The sequence below is a fragment of the Macadamia integrifolia genome, chromosome 13 (assembly GCF_013358625.1).
Source record: "Macadamia integrifolia cultivar HAES 741 chromosome 13, SCU_Mint_v3, whole genome shotgun sequence".
In the NCBI taxonomy this organism is placed as follows: Eukaryota; Viridiplantae; Streptophyta; class Magnoliopsida; order Proteales; family Proteaceae; genus Macadamia; species Macadamia integrifolia.
Genome location: NC_056569.1, coordinates 1,799,277 through 1,818,080, shown reverse-complemented (window position 1 = coordinate 1,818,080; position 18,804 = coordinate 1,799,277). Strand labels below are relative to the sequence as shown.

Here is an 18,804-nt window from a genome sequence, read left to right as displayed (position 1 = left end):
GCATCATACCTATCCCTCTCCCAATTAATATATATATACATGGTGAAGTTCAATAGTATACACCTTTGGGGGGGGGTAGAAGAATGAGTATATATGTTGTAATTCATGTGGGATAGAAAATTTATTCGTAAGTGGACTCTTATATCTTTTGTTTATCTTTCAAAATTCGGTATAATTTGAGTTTGTCAGGTGTTAAAACAATGTATTCAAAAATATCGAGCACTATAAATGGACTTCATTTGGTTACATGGATATACACAAGAGAATATACTTACATATGAGGGTACATGGAATCTTAATTTGAAATTGAAGATACAACCAATTCATAATACTTTTTAAGTATTCAAATGTCAAAATTTCCAAATCACCGCTTCATGTGACCAAACAACACATGGTATGATTAAAACCATAACATAGGCCATGCTGAATATTTTGTTTATTACAAAAACATACAAAAATGAAAATAGATTAAAACTCAATTATCTTTTTTTTTGTTTAAATAAATTAAAAGTCATTGGTCGCAAGTATATATGCACAAACAATAGTCAAAAGTGAAGAAAACCATTAAAATATACTTAGACAAGTGCATGTTTTGAGGTTCACTTGTAATTACAAATTTAGTTGCTAATGAGAGTTGGGCTATGTATTTGACAAAAGTACCAATTCGTTGGTAGGCCTGGGCTTAAACGAAAAAACAGTTATAATTAAATTGTATTTGAAAACCAATAGGTAAAATGCTCAAAAGCCATGACTTGGTACTAGGATTCCAAAAAGGGCTAAATCACTAGAGTCCCTCCAAATCTCCTCTACACACCACCCTATCTCCTTAGCTTGCTTTAGTCAAAATAGAAGAGCCATTGTGCTTGCCTCAATATGGTATCCTACCAACACATAGTTGGACATAAATGAGAAATAAGTATTTTGATGAAATAAATAGTTAGCCTTTCCTTTCATTCCGAAGTTGTGTCAAAAAAAGTTGAAACAATTTAGAATGGTATTATTTGTGTATGGGTTTGAGATAATTCGAGTTGGAGAAAGGGGAATGTTCTTAGTTAGAGATTGCTTTATGCATGATTCATACATCAGTATGGTCGAGTTTGGCTTCACATTCGATAAAGCAATCTCATTACTGTGTTTCAAAATAAAGTAGCAGGTGATAATAAAAATCCTAAAAAAACATTTATCGCAATCAGTTGGAATAATATTGGAATAAAACAAGTACAAGTGAAGTGTCACAGTCCACGACAAGCCTCACATGCCATGGTATTATCTATTTTGGTTAAGTTTCACCGCATGGCTTTAAAATGTATCTCAACTTGGGAAGCTAACTGCCATTTTTATGGACATTCCATGGCCAAGGTGTAGTCGATGTTGGACTAAATATGTGGCACAACATCCATGTTTTCGATGTGAAAATATGTCAACAACATTTTTCCCACCTTAGCTCTGATACCATTAAATGTGCCACAACACTGTCTGGTTTGGCTAAGGTTTTCCTTACGACTTTAAAACGCATCTCAATATGTGAAGGTGATTGTCACTTATATGAATATTTCATGGCCAAAGTGCAATCAATGTGACTATATCATTAATCCTAAATCATTCCATATTTGGTTATTAAATTTCATTTTACTTATGCTTCTAAAATCCTTTTATTATTAAAAGTAAAATAAATATTACATGTAAAATATATCATTAATTTTTTTCCCCTATTTCTTTCTATTTGATTATCACATATAGGATACTTAACATTCAAAAAATTAAATCTTGATTACCTCACCCAGATATTAGGGTACTTTAAATTTCATAAATATTATGTTTGGGGTATCTTGTGTTTATCTAGTGGAATGTTTGTATTAGATCCTCATCCCCATTTTTTCTTCAAATTTTAACTCATTGATATTATGTTTGATGATAATGATACATTTTCCTCTTTGTATTCGACAAATCAACCACAACATGCACCGACCGCAGGAAGAGAGAAAAACAAGATTGAGAAAATAAACCACTATGAGAAAGGGAAAAAAACAAGATTGAGAAAACAAACCAAATAAAACATCAATGTAAACAACAATTGTCCATTACAGTTGGTGAGTTGTGGTGTGCAAAAATCCTATGCTCACCAGGATATCTTGAGTTCGAGTCTCCTAGCTGTTACCTATTTCCCTCCCTACCTAAAAAAATAAAAAAAATAAAAAAAATAAATAAAAAAAAAAATCTCAATGTATATTTTCTCAAGGCCAAACCATCTCTTTATTAGTGGGAAAAGTTTCCACAGATGATAATAAAACAAAAGAATGAAAATTGGAAAAAAGATACCACAAACATAATGAGGGGAAATTTCCTCCTCACCCTATGGCGAAGGAAGTAAAATGAGTCTTCTCTTTCAATATAGTATAGGTTAGATAATATCGGTGTAGTGTAGATCCATTTTTAATGTCATCTCACACCCTTATTAGGAAATTATCCCTTCACCATGGGTGTGGGAAAACTCGATCCTACATAATATATCAAACATGAGGTATACCAGTTTATTTTGTTTCATTTCGGACTATGTTTGGAAGCCAAGGTAATAAAACAAAAAATTATGTTATTTTCTTCGTTAAGAAATTCTCATTGTGTTTGGTATGTCGTGACTCAAGAGAAGGGTTTTTTTTTTTTTTTTAATTTTAAAGTTGACATTGGGGATGATTACATTTTCTTGTGCTGTAAAAAGAAAAAAAAAATTATTGTTTCTCTTCTACTAATAGCCAAAATGACATAATGTTTTTCTTTTATAGATTCTTTTTCTTTTCCATTTCATTTCATTTCATTTCTTGGCTATCAAACTCACCCGTGGGTAGAATATTTTTTTCGGGTTATTAATCGCATTAGAGAGTCCAAATGGGCAACCCGTCGGGTTTGGCCGAAAGAAAACCCTAAATAAGGGCAGTTTTGTACTTACGTATGAACTCCTCTACCTCTAAGGCTCTAAGTATGACAGAGGGTTTCCCCATTTTCACTCTCGAAGGCCAAAACCCTAGTTTCTGCTCTCAACGTTCTCAGTCATTCTAAGAGGGGCGGCCGTCTGCTTACAGGTAAGATCCCAGACACCCAAACGGTGAATCCTAGTCCGTTTCTTTCTTCAATCGCAATTCTCGGTTGATCTGATAAGTTAATTCTGGTATCTGGTATCTGGTTGTTTCCATTCTTTTATTTTCCCTTTCCCTTGTAGTTTCTTGTTGTTTTAGATGAATAACCCTTCTGCAATGGATCTGTTATATTATTTATCTATATCCCTTAGAATTTTTTTGATGAGATGCATGCATTGAATCGGTTCATGTTCGCTTACGAATTACGGGTTTCATCCATCTGATTTGTGACTGTGTTTCGTTAAAAATTGGATTTTCCTCCCGAGATTCTGCTAGGTTGTAAGCGTAGATACTTGAGTTACGTAAAACAGTGACATGGGTTGCTATTCTCGTATTCTAAGTAGATTATAGGAGTTGCAATGTTTATTTTTCATGTTCAAGCGTTACGGTTAATCTCGTGGTTGGAATGATTTTAGCAGTCTTGAGTTTTTGCATCTACCCAAGAGTCCAAGCTATTAAACGTGCTCTGTTTGGAGAAATTTTTAGTTTTTGATGAGATTGTGGCACTAAGGAGGACAGTAGGGCTCATGGGCGTGCATCGTCTCCACTTTGTGGTTGATTCCTATGATGGGTTGGCAAGTTACATAGTGTGGCCACTTAATTTGTGTTGGCAATCCATGACCTGTCATGCCGGCTGTTTCAATATACATCATATTTACCCATATATTTATTTTATGGGTGTCATCTTCATTACTGTAGTTTATTTTGTTTCTCTTATTCATAAGTCTGTTACTTATTCCTGGTGTGTGGACAGCAATTAGAATAAAACAACTCCGTGCATTACCAGCTGTACATTATAGTCATATGGATAGTTTTTGTCGTGGTTGGTGTTCAACTGTTCATAATTCTTGATATTTGTTGAATACTATGTCTTAGTTGAAAAATCACTCGATTCAGTATTGAGTTGGGACTTTCATCTTAAATTTAGTTGGTTGCAACACCTTGTAGTTTATATGCAACACATTTATTCTGTGGGACTATTTTATTTTATTTTTGAATGTTTTTGTGTATTTTTTGGTGAATTGTGCCAACTTATTATCTTCTTATCCATTTGGGTTTTAATTCATTAGACACCATGGTTTTGGCAATTGAGGAATCAATCAAACAAAATTGCTTTTTTCCTTCCCCCCACAGGCTGTTAATGCAGAAATTTCATTTTTTGTGGAACTCTTGGATTTGTGTCCTAGGATTTTAAATTATTTTTAGTGAGATTCTTTCAAGGATTTGATTCGTAATCTCGTTATTGACCCAAAAAATGCTCAATTTAATCTAATTTTGCCTTCTTTCTTTCTGTAAGTCATTCCTTATTTTATTGGCATTGTTAATGAATGGCACATCTTGGCTGTGTGATTCATTTAGTCCCGCATGATCTATTTGTTTGATGAAGTAAGTTTCCTCAAGCTAATCATTCTGCTTATGCACATTTCTGATGTAGTCAAATAGGATGACCATGCTACTAGCAATGCATGAATTGGTGGATGCATTTGAAACTGATTGGAACTCACATTTTTTTATCCTTGTGATGTTTAATGTGTATGAGGCGGCAGTAATGAATCAAATCTTTTGTAAACCTTAGTATCTTTCACATTACCGGTCACACCAAATTCTTGCATTTATTCATGTGGCATTGTTCCATCAATAGATGAATACAATTTTGAAATCTTTCCTTCCTGATTTTAGTATTCTTAGATATCAATTCATTTATATGTGGAAGAACAAATTCTTTTTAGGACTTCCCTAAATACAATCATTGCCTACTTGCAGGAGCAGTCTTTGTGAAAATGGTGAGAATCAGTGTATTAAATGATGCTCTTAAAAGCATGTACAATGCGGAGAAGCGGGGAAAACGGCAGGTCATGATCAGGCCATCCTCGAAAGTGATCATTAAGTTCCTCATAGTTATGCAAAAGCATGGTTTGATCGAACTCCTATTCCTATTATTGAATAATTTCTATTTCATTTATTTATTGCTTTTTGTTTTGCCTGTTGCTGAACCTTTCTACATGTTAATTTACCAGTTCCTTTCTTGTACTCTTCATTTGCATTCTACAGGCTATATTGGAGAGTTCGAGTATGTTGACGATCACAGGTCTGGAAAAATTGTGGTTGAACTGAATGGAAGATTGAACAAGTGTGGGGTTATTAGCCCTCGATTTGATGTGGCTGTTAAAGATATTGAAAACTGGACTGCGAGGTTGCTTCCCTCAAGACAGGTTAGCATTAGATGCATTTTCTCAATTAATTTTATGTGGCACTTGTTATATAAATTTCTATTCTTGTATTGACTAGAACCAAAATTATTTTCTTATAATTTGACTAGATCTGAACAATATTTGATCTATTTTTGCAAAAACCTGCAGTTTGGTTATATTGTGCTGACAACCTCTGCTGGAATTATGGATCATGAAGAGGCTAGAAGAAAGAATGTCGGTGGCAAAGTACTTGGCTTCTTCTATTAGGTAGAGTTTTGCCGGAAGATGAACTTGAATTTTTCCTGCTTAGTTATGAGTTCTTTTTGTTGCCATTTGGAACTTTGTAGGTAGGATTATTTCTCTGTACTTTGGCTAGATTTCTGTTTTATTTTGGGCTTACTTGAGTAATATTTTGTTGGTATATTAGAGAGCTGAAAGTAAATTTTTATTCGAAAGAATATTTTTTTGAACTTAAATCTCCTCTTAATCAAATCTGAGTTCTGTGAGCCATTTTCGAGAATCTCAGTATGTCCAAGAAAGAAACCATGTGATTGTCTGCCAGAAATGGAATTTCATAGAATCCGAAGGATCAGAACAGAGAGTCAACCGGTTGGTTTCGGATGGGCCTAATTGGTCGGACCCACCAATTTAGGATCCAACATTTTTACCTATCCTTTTAGCTACGGAGTAAAACTTTCTAGATCTAGTAGGATAAGAAAATAAAATTATAAAACAAGTGGGGTTTATTTGATTTACACCTATTTTTCTTGTCAAACATATGACACATGGATCCATTTATACTCTGTCAGTTGTTTACTGATACATGGTTTTGTTCATGCCAATTGGATTGTAAAATAGCTAATTGAGTTAATGAGATTATAGGTTGGTTGATTGGGCAATTATTGGGTTGATCACCTTATAAACAAGTTAATTTTTTTGACGAAATCCCATTGGCTCTATTTGGCTCCTCTCCTGAGCAGCCATCTCCCAGGAGAGGAAGGTTCTTCTCTGCCCATCGCCCAGGTATTGCCCATAGTTATCTGGGAGTGTCACATGATCAAGCAGTGATCAAGCGGTGTTGGACGTTTTATTTTTCATTCTTTTGTCAGTGCCTAGTTCTTCATGCCTTCTGTTAAAATGTTGGATCACCACTAGGACATATGGTGTTTGCCCAGGTAGTTAGGGGGAAGACCTGGGTAATGGCCGTGCAAGAGAGGAGCCGGATCCAGGCCAATGGTGGGAGTGAGTTCGTTCTAAACTAAGGTTATGGAAAGTGCCTCTTCTCTATGAGATAAGTAGGAGAGTCTTAATTCAATTCACTTTGTGGATGTCTTGTTTAAATTTTCCCATTATGATTTGCATCAACTTTAAAAATATAATAAAAAAACTTATTTTCATGAGAAAAATGGATAAATTTGTCCAATATGATTCAATCCAGGCTGATCTAGATTGGCATCGGCCTTGATCAATCGCAAGTTTTATAACCTTGTCTGTGGTTGATATCAAGAAGGATCTCCATGAACCACATCCGTGGCAGTGAAACTTAGGCCTCAAGTACAGAACCCCCTCTCCTTGTCCACATGTGCATGTCAAGGGAAAGGGAAAAGCACAATTGGGGTATTTTGGCAATTGAGAATCAAAGAACTGGTTGTGTCCTGACTCATGAAGAAGCTTTCATGGATCTCTCTAATCAAGCTTCTCCGTTTTGAGATATTAATGGGTAAAGAATCTTTCAAAAGTATATATGAGATGAAACCTTGAGAGCAGCGATCGAGCAATGGCGACTGAAGAAGGATCAAGAGAGAGAGAGAGAGAGAGAGAGAGAGCATATAAATGAACCGATAGAAACACATTAATAAATCATAAATTAAACTAATCAAGTATTTTGAACTCTCAGAAGTGATAGATTGAGAATGATATCGCATTCTTCGGTGTGGAAATCTCAGGATCAAAAAGGAGAATTGATCTAGTAAACATAATATCATAGAGTTCATGGGGAAGTAAATTGATGATCCTCATCGTTCTCATCATCGCCACCGCTGATGTCCTCACTCGATTCTCCTCCGGATCCCATGAATAACACTTCGGAGGAGACATTGTAACTTTATGGTAAAAATGAGTTCACAAATAATTTGAAAGTGGCATTATATTGTCATGGTTTAATGATTTGTAGATGATCACAAAAGATCATAAAATGGCGCCACTTAAAATTTTAAGTATCTCGGAAGCAATCAAGGTGTTCACCCCAACTAGATAAGTATGTCATAATCCGATATTCTGAGCTTCTCAGTCCCCTAGTTTGTGTATCCTTTAGATATTTATATATATTTAGGGTGAACATGACCATAACTAGAATGCCCCTTGGACTTACCTTGACAATTACCATTATCCCCAAATATGAGATGGTGATTTCCATTAAAAAAAATCATAACAGAAAATTGATAATATTTACTCTAATAAATAAAATTATTTTCTTACAGAACCATTTAACAAATATATATATATATATATATATTCAAATTGACAATTTGTAGAGATTCACACTTTCAAATTGGCAATCCGCAGATACACATACACTGTCACAGTTGTCTTCATGTTTATTATTTTTTGAGCAATTTTGACACACTTTTCAAATTCATTACAATCCAACAATGCATTCGTAAGCACATAGTGCATCATGATGGACGCAATCAAGCTGAAGACTATAAAGTAACTCATTTGGATGATCATCTACAAAAGCAATCCATTAATCAAGGAGACCAAAAACCGTGACACCATTCAATCAATTTTACAAACTACAAAAGCATGTCACATGCCACCCAAGAAAATAGAATCAATATCCAATAAGGATGTGAAAGATAATGTAAAGTACATTTCAATTCTCACTTTACGTGATTTAACAAGATTGCCTACATCCACTGAGATGAGACTTGCCTTATTAATAAGACAATAGGGTAACAATCATTCATCCTCACGCTTTTTTAGAAGAAAAAAAAATAAAAGAAGTCCCTCACTACAAATTTATAGTGAAACATACACAGGTACACATTACCAATCGAAACATACATAGGTACATATTACCAAATACCCAAGTAACCTGAAAAAAATTTCTTCACCCTCCCAATCCCCAAATGGCCCCAGCTTTTGGCACTACAACCTTACAATGATCCACTAGAATGAACCCACAAATCCATGCAATAAAATACAATACATTGTACCCCCAACAGAACAAGTCTGCAAACCTCTTAAGGGTCAGAATCGTCAGACACGAAGACTATGGGAAACAATTGTATCCCCCATGACCTAACTAGATCACACCCCAAACTTTTTTTTTTCTCTTGGTCAAGACAGAATTTCATTGATAAAAGGAAGCCGCGGAAAAACACCGGGCAAAGACGAGATGGATTTACAATGAAAGGGGGTGGGTCGAGCCACCAGACACGGGAAAGCTTAAGTTTGCGAGCTCCCATTGCCAGGTAATCAGCAAAGGTATAAAATCTCTACAAACAAAACAAAAAATTACAGAGATAAAAGCCCGAGACAGCGAAAGTACATCCAAAGCAAGAGATGATGCAGCCCAGTCAAGGGACGATGATGTGCCGTTGAGGTATGAAATAGCTGAAAGGCAATCAGATTTGATGATTAAATTCTGGATCCCGCGACAACGTGCAAGCAACAACCCATCTCGAATGGCTTCAATTTCATTTGCGGCAGCTGAGAATGAGTAATTCCATTTACACTTAGCAGCAGTGAACTTTCCACCTGGATCCCAAACGATGGATCCCCTCCCGCCAGAGTTGGAAGAGGACGACCAGGAACCATCACAGAAGACGGTAAAATAATTGGCATGGGATGGGGACGATCAGGAACCATCACACCCCCAGAGCAGGAAAAATTACCTATGGACATTTCTTATGATATTGCTTACCGACCCCATGTATATCATAGATGCCGTTTCTTCATGTGATAAGTTTGGATGACCAATGTAGGTCCCCAGAGTGACCCAATCACTGCTTGATACATTTTGTTTCACCATAAAGGGGGTTTCGATAGCCTTCGTCTCCTTTACCTAAAGACACATTCTATGCTTTGTTAGTCCCACTAACCATAGTTGAATCAAGGTGACATTCTATCTGAAGTGTCAAATTTCACTTGTTGTGATCCAATAACAGAATGCACATCCAAGAATCATCCCCAAAATGGATGTCCGCTGGTAAATGACATTGCTTGACACTACTAGCAGAATAACCCCCCGCCACTCCTTTTTCAAATTGATTTGCATGAGAAAATACAGAAGCACAGTAGATGAGGTAAGAGTCCATTCATCTGGAGAATAATATAGGGAAATGTTTGATTACATCAAAAAGTGAGAATACAAGGATATAGAAATTCTTTCACATGTTTGATTACATCAAAAAGTGAGAATACAAAATTATAGAATTCTTTCACAAGGAAGCCTTGCTACGAGTACCAGGACAAAGAACTTCAGAATCAATCCATGCATCCATCTTATCTCCTCAGGTTCTCCACAATATAGGTAGCATACAGATTCCTTAAAAACAAAATTAAGTATGTAAGGTCAAAGCACATGATCATTACTAGACTAGATCACTTTAATGCAGGGAGGCTAATATATTCAATTTAATGGTTCAACCATGAAGGTATATCAAATTGTAGATAATCTCTAGCTATGTTTTTCCAGTCATGCACTCTATTTACTGAAGTATGGCACAAATGAATTGCTTAAACGATCCTGTGAACTCATTGCTCAACGAGTTCTAATGATCAGTAAAATCACAGGCAAATGTTAAAAGAGAGAATGTATTGATCACACATCATTCCTATTATAATATATCTGTAAGGGAAAAAGAAAGCTGTCTGGTCACATGGCCCCCTACGCCCAGAAATAGGTGCACGAAATTACTAAATTACTACCCCACTCCCTGTGAAATTTAAAATCCCATTGATGTTGATGCCCCTGCGTGCACTCATTGGCCCCCACACTAGTGCAAGGGCCACGCGACCAGGCAGGATCTCTTACCCTATTTGTAAACTGCATTTAAATCATATTATTTTGCAATGACTTAATGAGTGGTGGCAGAATTCAATTAGAATATTGACAATTTCAATCATTAAAATTGTCATCGATTCAATGCTCTAGTGGAACACTTTACATAACAAAGGAGCTGAGAGAGTCCTTACATGGAGTGCTGGATAGCTTCATATGCAGTCTTGGCAGGCAGAAAGTCATTCACTGCAACTTCCTTGTTCTCGTTTTTCTTGTCTGATTTCCAATTTGTTAAGAGGAAACACGCAATATATACTTTTTCTGTTGCCATACAGATATAAAGGTCTGACATCAAACACTAATCAAGAAATGAAGAGTAGTGAGGATACAGTCTTCAAAAAAACGTCTGATTTCAGCCAAACGATGAGGTGCGAGCTCCTTGATGTCAGTGTAGTGTCGGTACTCAGGATCATCAGCACAAACGGCAATTATTTTGTCATCTTTCTCTCCCTGTACTTGTTGGTGTCAAAGCATTTAGAAGGTGATATTAAAGACCAAAAAACATGATTTCCAAGGAGATGCTATACCTGATCAATCATAGGCATGAGGCCTATGGCTTTAGCCCGAAGAAAGCATCCAGGAAGAACAGGTTCCTGTAAATGTTTGCAACATAATGAATTAACCATTGAACCCAAGTTCAAGCCATGAAATTTAAACCTTTTTTTTTTTTTTTGTGGTGGGGGCGAGTGTGGGAGATGTTTAGACATATATCTGGACACCAAAGCTGAAAGGCAGGTAGGAGAGTTATATGCCTCAAATGGAGAAATTAAAACCTACTCAAACGTTACTGCTAACAGAACAATGGAAGCATTGAAGGAAAAGATAGACACCAAAATTTCAATTTCTCATAGTAAAGCCAGCTCATCTATTGATTATCCTCATTGGAAGGGACTTAAGAAAATAGCAGGTGGAAAGATAAATAAAAAGAACACCACTGGGCACAGAGGACAGGCCTCGGTGTATTGGTAAGCATGCCCCATTGCAACATTTGAGTCGGGAAACAGCCTCTCCGTGAAGCGGGGGTTATGGCTGTGTACATTATGACCCTCCCCAGAGCCCGCAGTGGCAGGAGAGCCTTGTGCACTGCTGCCCTTTTTTTTTTATTTATTTCAAATGGGGAAGGGTTGCTAGCCAAATAGGTAGAAATCAGGGCAGTCCTAACGTCCTTAAATATAAGAGTATCGGGCAGTAAAGAGAAGATACACTTGTGAAAGAAATAATGGGGAATTATTTTTTCATACAAAAACCTAGATTGACTACATAAATTAATATGCTTAGGGATATCTGGCAACTGAGGGTTGACCAGATACAGTCAGCACCTTGGATCTTGGGACAACTATGTGATGGACATAGAAGATGGTGTTCGAGGCATGCTTTGGAGTTGATGTGCAGCATGCAGAAAATGGAGAAGAAATTGCTCCTACATATAGCAGACTTAAGACACAGGTATATGGCAAGAACCACAATATTTAAAATCAAAACCATATCACTTGCACCTCATTTATATCTCTGACAAAATTAGGTACAAGCTTGAGAGAACTTTTTCTTGAGTAAAGTTCAAGGCAACTGATGCTCGGGAGAAAAGTGACTGGCCCCAGATAGATGGGTATTTTATAGGTTTCTTCAAATCTTGTTGTGAAACTCTTATGATCTCATGGAAGTTTTCCATGACTTGTAAGAATATTCTATGAATTGGAGCAGCAAAGCTACATTAACATTCATTCCTTGTAGTGGGGAAAGGAACTTCAAGACAATTGGCTACAAATCTGAGCAAGAAAAAATTTTAGATCTGAATTCCTTTACCCTAGATTACATCATACCTTGGAATCTATCGCCACTAAGGCTTCATTTGGTTAGAAGTGAAGTTATATAAAAATTTTGATAGTTACCACATGCACCTTGAGGTTTCTGAAACATGGCCCCAAATCAATGTAAAGATTTAAATTAACTGACTTGGAAAAATACACCAAAAAACAAAAAAGGGGGGGGGGGTTGTAAGCAACGCCACTCCTTGCTAGGATTTTCCTCTAAAGCCAGATGTATGTACAACTAGCTGTCAACTACATTTATAATAACGTGAACAGCAGTATGAGATAGAAAATTTAAATAGAATACCTGCATGAGGACGAGAACATCCAATGGGTCATTATCCTCACAAAGAGTACGTGGGATGAATCCGTAGTTGTGGGGGTACACAACCGATGAATACAGTACACGGTCAACCTGCATATAAAGTGTCAACTGACAGCTTCTATGAATACAGGTTGAGGTTAAACAAGAAATAACAGTGTCACCTTGATCAATCCAGTTTTCTTGTCCAGTTCATATTTGACCTTACTCCCCTTCCCTATCTCCACAACCTGCAGAATTCAGAAATATGTAATTAAAGCCTAAGAACCCTACATTACAGCCTTTTGGATTACAACAACAGAATGATATTTGATGGTCTATTTTTCATATTTTTTTTTTTTAATTTGTATTTGAAAAGATAAACCTATTAATGCAGGAATAGATTACAAGAAATAAACTACCCTCAGCAGGTTATAACCCCAAGAACTTATGACCCACAGAACTTAATAACCCACACAAGACCCAACAAAACAGATCCCAAAAATTAACAACCTCCATGGGTGGAATTACAATCAAAGATACGAAACAAAACCATAACTAAGACCAGGAAACAATGAAATAAGACCATCAAATAAACTCCCAAGGATATAATACCCATACAGGAGCAAAACCATCCCAAAACCCAACCCGATAGGAGAGAGAAAGACCTGCTATAGAGCTGGAGAGAGAAAGGTACGGCCAGATCTGTAGGGCTCCAATTGAGCTACAAATTTGGTCAATTGTAGGGCCCACCAAAGGTACAAAACCCCCAAATATGAAGAGCTTCTGACGGCTTGTTATGGAGTTATGCGTTTTCTTGATTTTCAAACCTAGGAGAGAGAATGTGAAGAATTCTGCAAGAAGAACTTGTCTTCTTCAAATAACCTTCAAAAGAAGGATCGATTGATCTTCTTAGAGTATAGAACCAGTCTTCCAAAGGATCTACAGATCAGATCTCAGACTTGGGCAGCAATGAGGGTCGATTGGCTTTAAGAACAAGAACTCTTGGCTGGCCGATTCTGATTTTGAATGCTTTAACAGGTCTGAACTTCTAATAACAGTAAACAAAAAATAGAAAGGAAATAAAGCGATTCAAATAAAGAAGAAACAAGGGAAGTGGGAGAGGAGGTGGCTATCTCGGCACGAGCTTCTCACCCACAACTATCCCGACTGCTCTAAGCAATTGATTGCAAATTTTCTTTATTCAAATCTAAGAAATATCAATGCATAGGCTCCTCTATTTAAAGATGACAGAATTACAATCATACCTTGACTATGAGCTAGTTTCCAAATAGGACTACACATTCCTACTACAACTAGGACTAAACTTCTAACTCCAACATGGAGTAGGACTGACTAATTAATAGTCCATATAGGACATTACACTCGATGGGCCCCATGAGTCTTCATTGAATTAAAACAACTTAAATAAAAACACTGAATTTAATTCCGTTTTCCTACCTTCTACCCATATTTTAGGCCCATTAAAATGGTCCATTCAAAGAAAACCCATGGGATCAAAGGCCCAACACATACATAACACAACCCAAGGCTTATTTGCAATAAAATAAACCCAAGTGATTTATCTACATCACCTATGTTTGGTGACCATTGACATTTATGCTAGACTGTCCAAGCGCTGGCAAGCACTTGCCCTATTGAGACCTCGTTTGTTTTAGATCATGGGAGCCTTGATGGTTTCAAGAGGCTGCTGCCAGGCAATTTCACAATTGACGGTGAACTCAGATTCTTAATCAGTAGCAAATTTCATCATGCAAAGAAAGATTATTGGCTGTCGTAGGTTCAATCTCTTCTTCATGAAGTGAAAGAGCTTCAGCTTCATTAACTCCCTTTTGATGTCATATTTTGGAGAATCCAACATAGGCATCTCACATTCAAACACCACCTAGATGAGCTAGCTGAGCTCTCTTTGCCATCTCAAATTGTTCCAAATCATCAAATAATAAAAAGCTAAATCATAAGATGTCATATAGTAGAGGACTGCATTCTTTAATCTTGTTACTTGGAAATTACAAGTATATGCTAATTCCAAATGATTTTCAAACCATAGAGTTTAGAACCCTTACACAGTTGAAAACCACAGGAGCTCCAGGTCCTGCATCCATAAATACAAATTGAAGATCGTATTGTTCATTAGATTGGCAAGGTTTGAAATATTTAACCATTAAATATTCAATATTTTATTGTTCTAATAGTGTAGCATATTTATAATAACAAAAATTAAGCTAACCAAGGGGTAATATTGTTCATATAAACATTTAAATACCTATCTCAAGATCATGCCAAGGGTGAGCTGCAACGGCCCTCCGTGACATGGATGAAAGTATTCTTTCATTTAGAGGTGGATGTGCTGAAGGTTGGACGTCAGAAGATTCTTCCAGAGTCTCAATAGGTGGAGTCATAACTGCAACATGAAAATGCAAACAGTGATAAATCAAAGGTTGTTTACTAGAAAATCTTACAAACAATAACTCAAGAATCAAGATGCTCAAGAGAGACAGAGAGAGAGGGGAGGTCCCATTAAGATTCCCAAAAGCAGCAAACAATATGAACATCAAGTATAGAAATCATCAATAAAAGCCGCCATTGATAAAATCACAGAAGGATAAGAAAGAAACATAGAACAAAACCTCCTAAGAAGCACTTTTTGTTATGTCAGTGGTCAGCCACCAGACTGCAATAATAGACCAAAGTTGCAGAACACATCTATAGCGAGGCCCGAGTAGTTGGGATAAGGTTTTGCAGAGTTGCACTGAGGTAAATTGGCACAATTCAGACCTCTATGGTAGAGAAGTCTCTATAAATCATGCAAATCCTTTGCAAGACATTTAATACAACTTTTAGAACATAAAAATGATTTTGCATTACACTAGAAACAGGAGCTCTCCTGCAATTGGACGGTACTAGCAGCCAAATTGCAGTAAGAAGGTTTTCATAAATACAAAAACATCTAGCATAGCATTTCAAGGACCCTAAGAGAAAGTCAATCTATGAACTTAGCCAAGGAAGTCTTTGGGGAAATGCCTTAGTTCAGCACCTGTGGGCATGGTAAATTTGCCATATTCATTTTACTTGTGCCACAAATATATCAGTATATCTGTATATCATCTAAACCATTGTATCCACCACCCGTCTTAATAAGACGTATTAGGAACAGGCATATTAATTATGTGACTGCGGTAACTGAAACAGCAATCTAGGGGAAAAAGTCTACGTGACACAGAATCTTTGGTTCTTTGGATCTACAATACAGATAACAATTGACACAAACCCTCATCAATATTGAAACTAGGGAGACTAGTACAACAAAACGGTGCTTAAACGGAAGCACATTTTCAAAAGTAACATCACCATGGATACGGAGAGGAAGTCTAGAGACTCGAGATCAAGCCAACCAACGAGCAAAAAAGAAAAACAGTAGTGAACTTAAGAAGCTGGCCTAGTTCCATGATATTAAGGCATGACTCGACCTATGCAGTGTACTCACTACTTGTATCAACCTTGAGGGAAACGAGAATCTGCAGTAAACACCAGATTATCTGCGAATAAATCGAAGATCTACCAGAGTAAAATGCAGAGATTGCATGCCAAGTGTGAGAACTGCGGATTCTCTTAACATCGCAAGGAAAAATCATTAAAACAGAGCTCGAATCGAAACTGCAGCTTATTTTACAGACTAAATGACACAATTCCGACAACGATAGGCGAAAAGGGGGAAAACAAAGACCTACATCATTCACACAGAATAAAACAATCAGATCCAAGAACAAGATAAACACCTCAAATGGATTCAGAAACACAAGGCAAACTAGCACAAAATCAACAAACCAGAGCATCAAAGAGATGGTTTCGAAGCCCTATAAATGATCCCATCCACTCCCAGCAACGTTATTGAACTCGAACATACCTGAATCAGTCATATCCTCTCTCAATGAATTTCAAACAGTAGAAGATTTCTGATCTCGAAAATCAGAGAAGAAAGTGAGAGAAACAATAGAAAAAGAAGATCTGAGAACGAAATCCTATTAAGAAACTGACTTAAGTAGAAAAAACTTAGCGACTCTTCCCGCTTCTTTCTCCCTTTAGCGGCTTGAGCCTTTTGAGGGCATTTCTCACTTCTCATTCTCCATTAAGGCAAAAGTAGATTCCGAAACTAAAATGTAACGCGACTCCAGCTCAGCGGTAATAAAAAGTGGTAGCACTGATTGGTTGTTAGTAGGACCCACATGGACTAAGACGGAGTTCCTAACGGTCGTACCCGTTCCGTCGGTCATCTAATCCTCGTGGATCCAACGGTTGGAATGTCCTCCTTTCGTTTTCTTGAAGTCATGTCCACAGCGTGGACTAGGAAAGTTAGTTATACTGTGTAAACCCTCAGCATAACGCCCTACGAAGACGGAATATCTTAGAAGTTTTTGACCGTCAGATCAGTGATCATGGAGATAGGATCAGATCATTCATACAATGGACTGATGGAAAAGAAAAGGAAGAGGTAACGTGGAAAGTCCGCTAGTTATATACCCTCTGTTTTCTTCTACGCTAGTTAGTTGTTCTTTTTTTTTTCTTCTTTTCTTTTTTAATTGATTCTTTTTTGCCTTTTACACGTAAAGGATATTAATAGAGAGACATATTAATGCCCACCATCCGATGTTGATGAACTCTTAGCTCGAATTGTCTTAAAACTCAACCTACCAGTCTTCGTGTCACTGTTTCATATCGGAATTGAATGATTCGGATTAAATTAGATGTTTAATTGAATCGGTAGGTTTTCATATCTGAGGGACTGATTCTAGGGTTTTTGGGACTAATTTTGATCGATTTCAATACAACATCCAATGACCAATTAGACCTACGATTTTAAGTTTTGATCTGGATTCAGAATCTCTACTTCAACGATCACTTTGTTATATCAAGCTTAGGATCCTTGGTTTCTTAACACTCCTAGGACTCATTAATAAGTAATCAAAAAGCTATTAGTGTTGTAACTTATAAACCCACACCGGAAGTAAATAACCTAATGTGAAGACTTATAGATAGTTGGACATTCTCTCCCTAACGGTTAGTTTTTTAAGATGAATTATATCCAAATCTTTCACAAATGGTATTAGAACCAAGGTTGTGGTAGGGCTCATTGTCTAACAAGAGAGATACTATTTTACACGCCATCTTTGATATGGCATGAGAGGGAATCCTCTTCCTCATATTATTTATAATGATAGGTGGTAATTAACAAAATTTCAATGTTTGGCACCAACAAATGGACAAATGGACAAATTATTAAGACATGACTACATGATATAGATGTCCATTTAATTTGAGCACCAAACCATAGCCACGTTGGAGTTTTTGCTTTTTGGAAGATTATGAAGTTTATAAGAATAGTAATCTCAAACAATGATTTACTATGGGGCCTCATAAGTCATTACCTCATGTACATGCCTTTGGTGAAAGAGTCACATCCTAATGTCCAAACATATGATCAAGCAATACCATTAATGACTCATCAATACTTAACTTATGGTTGTATTCCATCATTTTTTTTCTGTGGACAAAAGAGGGTGAATTAGAAATTTTTGTTAAACAAGATACTTTGGGTAGGCGTTAGATGTAAAAGGGTGAGACACTTGTCATTTTATTTTATTCTTTTTTTTTTTTTTTACAAATGAAATAATATGGATAATTGATTCAGATTGATCAAGGATAAAAATTATTTTTTTGGGATTTAAAACCGACGTTAATCGAACACGCAATCTTCTGATCTGGAGTTAAACGCGCTACCATTGCGCCACGGACTCTTAAGATCGAAGGATTTTAATCTTTTTTTTTATATAATTGGGCTTCAAGAAAATGGGTAGTCACACTTTTATGGGCGGTGGGGGGAGGGGTTGTCAAATGGGATATCATACTTTATTTAAAAAACAATTTTTGTGGTTCCATTGGAGGGGAGAAAAAAAACTTTACATGCTCCAATCAATAGCAATGGCAAGTCAAAGAAAATTATAAAACCTTGAGAGTATGGAAATCTAACGAGATCTCAATATTTTAATTGTAAAAAAAATAAATTTTTATTTCTATCTTATGTCTAGCTTAAATTTATTATATTTTATTTTTGAGAGAAGTTCTCAAAAGGTGGCGTGACTCTTACATAAATGTGTGGATCAATGAGAACATTAGTAACATATCATTGGTGATCATCCCTCCCACCCCCATTATCTTTAGATGTATAAATCACTCTGCCTTTTAAGCTTCAACTTCAATGAACACGATGGACCAAATACTCCCC

The 18,804-nt window shown here is 36.5% G+C and overlaps 2 protein-coding genes across 2 annotated transcripts; one reads left to right on the top strand and one right to left on the bottom strand.

Annotated features, from left to right (window-relative positions):
* The first annotated feature begins 2,954 nt into the window (after positions 1–2,954).
* Positions 2,955–5,799, top strand: LOC122059575 (40S ribosomal protein S15a-1). Its single transcript, XM_042622441.1, has 4 exons — positions 2,955–3,077; positions 4,896–5,045; positions 5,184–5,344; positions 5,492–5,799. The coding sequence occupies exons 2-4, from the start codon at positions 4,913–4,915 to the stop codon at positions 5,588–5,590; spliced, it is 393 nt and encodes a 130-aa protein (XP_042478375.1). The 5' UTR covers positions 2,955–3,077; positions 4,896–4,912; the 3' UTR covers positions 5,591–5,799.
* Positions 5,800–9,629: 3,830 nt separating this feature from the next.
* On the bottom strand, positions 9,630–16,633 carry LOC122059671 (soluble inorganic pyrophosphatase 4-like). Its single transcript, XM_042622621.1, has 9 exons — positions 16,429–16,633; positions 14,788–14,925; positions 14,588–14,616; positions 12,686–12,751; positions 12,507–12,614; positions 10,919–10,984; positions 10,721–10,841; positions 10,526–10,607; positions 9,630–9,875 (listed from the first exon to the last, which is right to left on the bottom strand). Exons 1-9 carry the CDS (start codon positions 16,439–16,441, stop codon positions 9,833–9,835), a joined length of 666 nt encoding a protein of 221 aa, XP_042478555.1. The 5' UTR covers positions 16,442–16,633; the 3' UTR covers positions 9,630–9,832.
* Between the last annotated feature and the right edge of the window lie 2,171 nt (positions 16,634–18,804).